At 31.5% G+C, this 10,388-nt stretch overlaps 1 protein-coding gene across 1 annotated transcript in view; it reads left to right on the forward strand.

The window, feature by feature from the left end:
- Positions 1-5,147, forward strand: part of LOC149782073 (neprilysin-like) — a 59,252-nt gene extending 54,105 nt beyond the window's left edge. Inside the window, exons 20-22 of the mRNA XM_089933501.1 lie at positions 109-207; positions 846-922; positions 1,898-5,147. Coding sequence (XP_089789627.1) covers positions 109-207; positions 846-922; positions 1,898-1,997 — 276 coding nt within the window. The 3' untranslated portion in view covers positions 1,998-5,147. The remainder of the gene's footprint in view (positions 1-108; positions 208-845; positions 923-1,897) is intronic.
- Positions 5,148-10,388: the final 5,241 nt, after the last annotated feature.

The following is a 10,388-nucleotide window of genomic DNA, read 5'->3' on the forward strand; positions in this document are numbered from 1 at the left end:
TTGAGCAAGCGTACCTTACATAAATACCCATCAAATAGCGTGTTTCTTCTGTTATAAAAACGGTTTATCGAACTTATATGTTTTATATTATATCTTTTCTTTGCAAAGGCCTATCAAAGGTGGGTCGAAAAACGAGGAGCACCGGAGCCATTGCTTCCTGGATTAAACTTCAATCACAATCAGCTTTTCTTTATTAATTTTGCTCAGGTAAGTCCTGGAAACTCTAGCTCTCTCTCTCTCTCTCTCTTTATATATATATATATATATATATATATATATATATATATATATATATATATATATATATATATATATATATATATATATCGCTAGTCGAAAGAACGGTTTACTGAATAGATTTGAAAAAAACAACGTATTCATTAAATGGGTTTTTTTTTGTGTCTTATAAACATTATTCAGTTATTTGACTGGTTTACCTTTTCATCGTTTTATTGGACAAAAAAATTAAAACAGCAATCTTTCATATTTTGGAGACCCATTGTCTAGAAAAGGCATGTCTAAATCCCTTACTTCTGGTTTTCATTTTTAATGTCCAGGTTACCAAGACTTTGGTCATGAGGCTGTATTCAGCATTCTACATGAATGCCATCTGTTTAGAATCTTGCCGTCATAGCTGAACATTTCATAATCTGTATAATAATTCATGTAACTTAGTGGTATACGTACTTTTAAATGTTAAAAGTCATGAACATTACTAAATGCTCATTTTTGTCCAACTTGTTGTATATTCCTTAAATCTATTCTTCTACTTGCACCCCATTGTTGAACGCTTTTAATGACTGTTTAACATTAATATACTGTATTGATGATGTCCTTTTCTGCAGATATGGTGTGAGAATCTCAGACAGCAGGCAGGAATTGATAGAATACTGACTGGGGTACACAGTCCAGGTAGATTTAGGTCAGTATCCTGTCCGATAATCACCTGGATGCTTTACAATGTAATAATACACCAGTATTCTGTCCGATAATCGCCTGGATGCTTTACAATGTAATAATACACCAGTATTCTGTCCGATAATCACCTGGATGCTTTACAATGTAATAATACAGCAGTATTCTGTCCGATAATCACCTGGATGCTTTACAATGTAATAATACAGCAGTATTCTGTCCGATAATCACCTGGATGCTTTACAATGTAATAATACAGCAGTATTCTGTCCGATAATCACCTGGATGCTTTACAATGTAATAATACACCAGTATTCTGTCCGATAATCACCTGGATGCTTTACAATGTAATAATACACCAGTATCCTGTCCGATAATCACCTGGATGCTTTACAATGTAATAATACAGCAGTATATGCCGAAACGTAATGCCGAGACAAAGAAAGTAAAGTACCTCACCTAGAGAAAACTTGACAATATATTACGGACGATGAGAGGACTAAACTATAATGCGAAAAGATTTTGTCATTAATATTATTAAAACGATGAATGTTTATAAGAATATGAATACCCTTCCTTCTCTGTCGCAATTGTACCTATGTAATCAAATGTAAAATCTTAAACAACCACTTTCTGTTGACGGTATTCCCAAAGAACGTTCATCTGTAGACTTCATGCATTGAGGAATCCAAATGAACTAAAACTTATTTTTGCTACAAAAAGAAAAAAAATATAGAAATACTACAACACACTGGATAATATGATTATTAAAGCTGTGTCCCTCTATAAATCGATAAAATAGTGGATATTGTATTTGGTGCTCTTCTTTTTTTAATCATTTTCTAAGATGTATTTTATCCGTGAAGCCGTCTAGCACAGGATGTAAGAATAACTTTTGACAACATTAAAAGAACGTATAGACATTGCATCTTGGGCTACACATATCTCAAAAATGAGTTTATATTTATTACTGTGATTCCAGGGTGATTGGGACACTTCAGAATTCCAGGGAATTTGCAGAGACCTTTGGCTGCAAGCGAACAGAATACATGAATCCGGACAAGAAATGCTACGTGTGGTGATCTGACGGACAAAACAACCTCCTGCTATAAACATACTGGCCTTTAGACGATCTTCTAGACGTCTATTATAATCTGATAAATTCAAGAAAGATTAGACACAAAATAAACAGACAAATGTATAAATATAAACATGTATTAATTTTCATTAGGTTCTGTCTTGGATAAAAACTTGAATTTAAAAAAATTCGATGAAATAGGGCTTAATATCATTATGTGTTCAGTTGAGTACGAATTGTTTTCTTAATTATAAAATCTGTATAAAAAGTTGTAAATCTCTTACACGTATATGTATGGTATACAAATATTAATTAAATATGGATGATAATTGAGTACAGGGAAAAAATTAAGTAAGCTTTTGGCTCTAGACTTCGCTCAGAGAATGCAACAGATTTAAGGTACACGTGAATATTTTGAAATTGCTGATTACTGGTTTCTGTGTATAATGTTAATACTTCCTATCATATGAACTAATGGACATGATGCTTTGTAGACACATGTGATATTTTCAACTCTTCCCTCTCATGATGTCATGTTATTTATAGACATCGTATTCATGCATCTGAATGTACTTCACAGTGATTTCTTATAACTATTTCTCGATGTACTTGTGTAATATGATGAAATTATGCCTGGTGTTGAATAATTTCTGAAACGTACTGAACAATATCGAGCTTTTATCAATCGACATTTGCCAAAGACATAAATTATTCAACGAGTGTTATATATTTCATTTGAAATGAGCTCTCATATGCGATCTTCCATGTCCTTTGATCTTCTGATACCAATGAGCAGCTTCACGTCCTTGTTCTACAGAGGGCCAAATGATATATAATATTTTTGTTCCTGCATTTAATTATAAACAACTTTAATGAGTGCCGGTATTACAATTTATTTTAATTTAGATTATATGAACTATTAATTTTTGCTATGGTCAGGAAACACAGTTGACGAAATCATATTCTACGTTATGTATATATATATATATATATATATATATATATATATATATATATATATATATATATATATATATATACAAGCTGAGCCTACCATTTTGACAATGTTTTAATACATTTATAGTATGTATATACATAGTTCGACACAAATGAATTCATTCACATCATACATTTCATCATAAACCATCTATGTTCTGTTGAATGTGTATTCATTCATTTTACATACAGTTCAGAATTATGCTAGTGCTAGGTGACAATATTTGCTTTACTTGATTCTTATCTCTGTCGGCATTTTTAGATTTTTGAGTTCAATCAGTACATAATTTCAAATTAAAACTTAAACGTCCCAGGTAATATACCGTCATGCCTTGCTAAATTATGAATCACTCCTCCAAAAAGAAACATTATTACTGACACTCTATACAAAGATAACTACCTAGTCAACATCAGCCTCCAAAACTCTAAAAACTGTTTTTGATTCGCTAGCCGGACTAGCGTCATGGATAATAAAGCATTTTGGGTTTGCGATTTGTGAAGGCGACAAACGTTTATGCTATCAATCTCTTATAACAAATAATCACATTTGAGATATCAATCAAAATCCTTTAAATAACATGTATATAACATTTCAGTTGAGGGACAAGGGAAAAGATTTGTTTTGCCGCACGATTAAGGTGTAAATCTACTAGATGGCTGGTCGTCTCGGACAAGAAAAATAAGAACAATCAATTTACATTTAATAGACTAATAGTGTATCATATACTCTATTCCACATATCTTTCACTTCAGAACAACGTAATGAATTTTAACCATCATGTCAATATCTTGCTTTAAAAATGTCAGATCGTCCACTTATAATTGTACTATGATATTGAAAGAGTCAACGTGACTTTATATAATGGTGTAAAACGTCTTATATAGGCACGATTTGTGCAGTGCTAAACCATCTACAATGCACATTAATTTATTACATGATGCACTGGCTTAACTGTACCTAAAATATTGCTAGCATACACACAAAACTTGATTGTATACTTGTTATTGCAATATGTTTCATTTGAAATGTGTTACAATTACGTACATCCTCAAATATTTTACGATTTCGTAAGACTTTAAATTTCTATCTCCGCATTTTCAATAAAGCGTTCTACATGCAATAATGGCGACGTCGTTATATAATTTACGGTACCTTAAGACAGGAAATTATTATTAATGACATTTGTACGTGTGTAGATTCTGTCGACACTTGCCTTTGGGATGTGGCTATAGTCAGATAGAAGTAATTTGATATAACTGTCAAACTCCAGAGTAACTTAGATCCCATTCTAGGCATGAAAAGACAAATTTTTACATTCAGCTGGTACTGACGACAGTGTTCATTCCAACTGTCTAGGTTATACGTTAAAAACTATAGAGACCACACCTTGAAATAGTATAGGGGCTTAATATACATCAAGAGGCAGTCGTAGGCCTATTTGAGACTTACCCCCTGTCTCGTAGTTTAGAAACTACTGAGACCACATCTTATATTCCTATAGAGACTTACTTAGCATCCAACGAAACGTTCATACGTGTGACAGTCATTGGCTCAGGTCCCATTCGAGCCCGTTCCTCACGAAACGAGCCCTTTGGCCATAGCTTAGAAACTTTCGAGATGCTAGCCACAAAACCGTATATATAATAATTGGGCATGACAGACAATGGTAACAATCCAATTAATATTTGCAATAGGGTAGCTTTACCGTCATGGACCTACCTAGATGGCTTACATTTCTTGGTGAATTGAGAAGCAAAACGTGTAATAGAAACATATAGTTCTAGTTATATATTTGTCTCAAAGAGGTGTTTTAAAACAACAATAGGAATAGAGTATATTATGCCTGATAATAGACCATAAATCTGAAAACAGATTTGTGCAAGGATTTATTATCTTCTGTGATGGAACTTAATATGGTGCACAAGATATACTGAATGTTCGTATATATTTCATGTCATTGTGTGTATGTATGTATATATATATATATATATATATATATATATATATATATATATATATATATATATATATATATATATATATATATATATATACATGTTTAACACAGTAAATATCATTTCGTATTTAATCAGGAACACAGATGTATAACGTAATATGTATTGTAAGATATTTTGAATAAAATGATCTGTTTTCTGATATGTCATTGTTTACCTTATAACAAAGATCTACGTAATATGGAATAGATTTCTTAATTTACATATATGTTACGAAATTAATACGTTTGCATAACGATTGACATACAGCGCATACAACGTTTTGCTATATATGGAATTTATAGCACATACCTTTGTAACATCTAAAACCTATTAAAATTAACATACTTGCTCAAAAGAGGATTTATTAGGACTAATCGTGTTGTTTATCTCACACACCATAACTATATACATCTATGTAAAAATGATAAAGATGAAGAAACAAATTGAAAATAAATGTCCAAGAGATTGGAGTGGACGGTTCACTGGTTCTTGTAAACCAATCATTGATTTTTAAAAACCAATCAATTGTCAACAAGAATTATTATCTCCCCCTTTTCAATAAAGCTTTCTACATGCAAAAATCGCGACGACGTGATATAGTTTACGGTATTTTGAGACTAAACAGAAGGCTCATTGTTCACCAGATATGTGCTTTCTGGACGTGTTTCCTACTGACTCAACAGAAGGATCGATACTCAGAAGTAAGTAAATTCATCGTGTTTAGCACCAAGGAAAATCCGCGAAAACTAATTATTTGTAATCATCGTCTAACATGGATCTTAGAGATGATTATCGCATATTAACACATTTTAAAAGATCCACGGACAAGCTCCTTTTCTTCTTTTTGTTTGATATAAAACCGTTGATTTAGTATTATAATGTATTTTATGTACCTTGCATTTTTAATCAGAAATCCAGTTTTTCAGCATCTCTTGTTCTTACTTTGGATTTCACTCTTAATTTTTGACAGTCTTAAAAAATTGGGGCACTCAGAAACCGCTCTGTTTTGATAAAAATCGTACCATCAGATAGTGATATTAAAAAGAACATTTTTATAAACATTATTTTGTTGATAAGAATATTAAAAAGTGTTTTTAATTTATGCATCTCAAGTTTACGATTTACTTGTAATGTCTCGTTTTACAAACTTTTCATTCATATTATAATTTATATGTGGTGCTTGGGAACGATCAATATAGACAGCATGTTTCAAGCACACAATTCAGTATTGTTCTGACTCTTAAATCCATGATTTCTAGTACATCGGGTCCAATATTTTCATAATTAAACAGTTTTATGAAGGTTTTGCACACAAATATTATTTACGTACAACTCTCCGGTAGCAGTATATGTGTTATTTAGTATGTCACATTAACAAGACTGACAAGCAAGCTTTCCAATTCTGTAACTTAGCGTCAAAATAATATTGTGATTAATTTGATGTCTGGGAATAGGGAACTCCTTACCCTACGTTACCACAATTACCAGTCCCCATTTGATATGCAAATGATGGCACCTAGCTTCTGAGATTAAAAGAACTGTACGGATGTCATTGATTTCAAGTATCACTATTCCAACTAAGCCAGTCAGTTCCTTTTGTATTATGTCATATTTGCTCTGCATTTTCTTGAAGATTTGTTGAGCTGTCAAGACCAGTGCTGTTTGCATTCAGTGGAAAGGAAATTAAAGTCTAAACAAACGATAACATATTTACTGGGTTCCGCTATTGGACATTTGTGTAGGATAAGAATTATACGCATGTTTTGGCAAGTTCCTACAAGACAGATATTGCCAGACAATGAATCATCAAATATGCTGTCTTTTGAATACACTGTGTCAAAGTTAATTACGATGATAAATAAAATGGTTGTGTTGCATCTGAACTCAAAGTTAATTACAATGATAAATAAAATGGTTGTGTTGTATCTGAACTCATAACCAATATACATTGTGGTAAACGTTTTGAACTTAATGAGTATGATGATAATTTAATTAGTTCCAAAAGAAAACCCACGGAGAACAAACTGTTTCAACAATTAAATACTCACAGCTAAATATTTTACACCTATAAATAAGCTCACGAATCATTTATTTGTCGCTTGTTCGGAGAATGTAATGCGGAAAAGCATATCCTATCTTAATTTAAAGGTGGAAAACATCAAATTTATACACGATTTGTGTCTTACAAATTTATCTGCTATGTACATAAATTAATCGCATGGATGCATTGGCTTAAATGTACTAGACGTATTATTAGAATGCATACAAAACTTGATTGTATACTTGTTATTGTATTATGTTTCATTTGAAATGTATTAAAATTTTGTACATCGTCGAATCTGTATCAGGGCAGTTGGTATTATAGCCCAAGATCCTTGCCACAAATTTGATCTCGTAGTTTTACAAATAATTGACTAACTCATTTGCATATCGACAGGAAACTAGTGATATATGGGGATAGATTATTTTAGGCTGTAACGGAGAAGTGGGCAGTCCAAATTCGTCAATTACCTACTTACGTTAATAAGTCTTGTACCCTGTGATAGTCACTATCATACGGACGAAATGACAAGGAATAGTACCAAATTACATACCTCATACTTAATTTCATACAATATGCAGTAATAGACCGTAATAGTGTCCCTGAATCCAATCCTGTAAAAGTCATGTCCTAACATACGGGTGACAGAATAAATAAATATTTGCTCAGTTTGACGATTCTTTATTCATCAACTCTTTTCTTAAATTTCTCTGATCTGTCTTTGAACTCCAAGCTTAAAAGTATATTATCCAATGGAAGGGAGTTGCGAAACCTTCGGAAATCGATAATTCGTACGATTTAACGTCCAACGTTTTAGAACAAAATCCACTGTTCCATCACTCTAATATCGGCATGAACAAGTGAAATGAAACAAAAAATATCGTTCTAATCAATTTCTTTGAAAACGAAAGCATACTCAAAGAGATCAGATATGACATTGTAATCACTAAAAATTTACTGGCAACTATCTGAGCAATTTACTCCAAAAAAAGTTTAGATCGAAAATAATCATAGCCATTGATAATAATTTCATGAAATTTTCGGCGCGGTGAACCTTGTTCTGGAACAATGATCCTGCAGATTTAGAAAGTTTTTGAATGAATGGAACTACGATTTATCACAATTTAGTTAGAATAATTTTTTTCGTTACTTTATGTGCAAAGTGTTACGAATTCCTAGCTTGGAGATCGATCACAAATCTTTGGGCCAACCAAAAGTAACTATTCCAAAAGTAAAGTTTAGTTTGATTGGCTGGTTAACATAACGTTCCGGTTCAAACTCATACTCATTTCTTATGATATTCAAGTCTGGAGTTCATACAATATTGTAAACAACCCGATCAAGAAATTTGCTCAAAACCAAGCTGTTAAATTAAGATTTTAAGATCAAGTTATAGACTCAAAGGAATTTGAGAAATGAAGTTAAAGCAGCAAGCTAGCAAGAATTTAAAATTACACGCATTTACCATACATTACTTTGAAGCTGATCAGTTTGGCAGTTTTTAATAAAATATCCGTAGACAGTAACAAGTGATGCATTGTCTACTATCTCCGTTGACGATATTACATGATGTAGTGTCTGCGGTACGTATTAACGATAGTACGTAATGTAGTGACCATAATTTTAATAAATCACAAGTTTCTCCATTTTTAAACTTTTTTTATAGAAGTTATACGTAGAATCCATGCATATGAATACAAGAGAATTCTGCATATCCAAGATTTCACGGGTCATTTAAAGAGTTCTCTCACTGGTCAATTGATTCTTTTTTTCGTCGGGCCTTACGTCTTGAATCCGCCAGAGGAAGCTAAACCCTTCTCCATTTCAAATATAGCATATGTGCGTCCATCGTTATTGATGCTCAGTGCATACTAAATTTAGTTAAATGTTAAGGGTAAAGATTCTAGAAGAATATATAAAATGACGTTGAATGTTCTAAGGCTCAAAGCAACCATTTAGAAGTCTTAATCTTGTTTTCATTGGATGCGGGTAACATTGTTATTTACGCGTCAATAAAGGAATATTTATATGAGTCATAACTTAGTTCGTTGATATGATCTGTACTGCTCTCCTCAATTTCACACATCCAGGTATTGTCAACGAGAACATCTTTCGAAAAAGATAGGGCACACCACCATTATCATTGTTTCACCGAAACCAATCATAATCTTGTTTCATATCAACATAAACATAGGCTAGTAATAATAAACTCAGTGTCAGAATATAATAATTTAACATTGTCACCATTGTAAAGTGTTTAGTTATTGTAAGAAACGTTGCACATTTGAAAGATCTCTCTCTCTCTCTCTCTCTCTCTCACACACACACACACACACACACACACACACACACACACATATATATATATATATATATATATATATATATATATATATATATATATATATATATATATATATATATATATATATATATATATATATATATATATATATATATATATATATATATATATATATATATATATATATATATTCCAGTTATAAAAAAATTAAACATCAATTTAGATACGAAACGATTTACGTCTACAAGCTGTGTGTTAAATTATTTTATGTCATAAATATAATTTTCAAACTTTTTGGTGTCCTAATTAATTCAACATCTATCCACTTTCTTAAATTTTCCATAGATTGTCTATAACCTGTTTTATTAATTAGTTTTAAACAGTTTGTATCTTTATCATTTTTCTTTCCTTTTGCACAAAGGTTTGTGCTTGACTCAGGATACGGTTTCATTAATTAAACTCTATACATTGTTTACAACTTTCATGCCAAATTTTCAATTTCTATAATGTACTACATATTTTCATTTATTCGTTAAATTAGGAACCAATGTTTTACAATTAGTAAATATACAAGATAATTCGTTTGAGCATTTATTTCGATATGGGCTCAACCTATTGTTTCCACGCCTAACGCCTCAAGAAACATAAATTGTGCTTGCAATGTATTGTTTGTGGATACTTCAAAAAAAACCTCTAACATATAACCTTTTTACCTTCATAAAAAATTATTGAAATATTAATCCAGTTGGGCTTGATAGCCATTTACAACCAGGTTTTGGCAAATCCTAACCACTTCTTTGAATTATTGCAATCAAGTTACAATTACCAACTTATTATTAAATACACCCATCGTGCCGCCCGTAAACATTTTTCAATAAACTAAAGCATCATCTAATTTTATATTAGATATTAGTTTATCCAAGCTGTTATTTAAAATTTGTAAATAAAAATACATTTCAATGAACCAGTGCAGGATTAGATATTTTGTTTATTATATGTATGCTACACATGAGACCAAAATAAGAAAAAAGACGAGAATATTAGTTTCATGTGGA

The sequence above is a fragment of the Sinohyriopsis cumingii genome, chromosome 15 (genome assembly GCF_028554795.1).
Source record: "Sinohyriopsis cumingii isolate HCF-2022 chromosome 15, ASM2855479v2, whole genome shotgun sequence".
NCBI lineage: Eukaryota > Metazoa > Mollusca > Bivalvia > Unionida > Unionidae > Sinohyriopsis > Sinohyriopsis cumingii.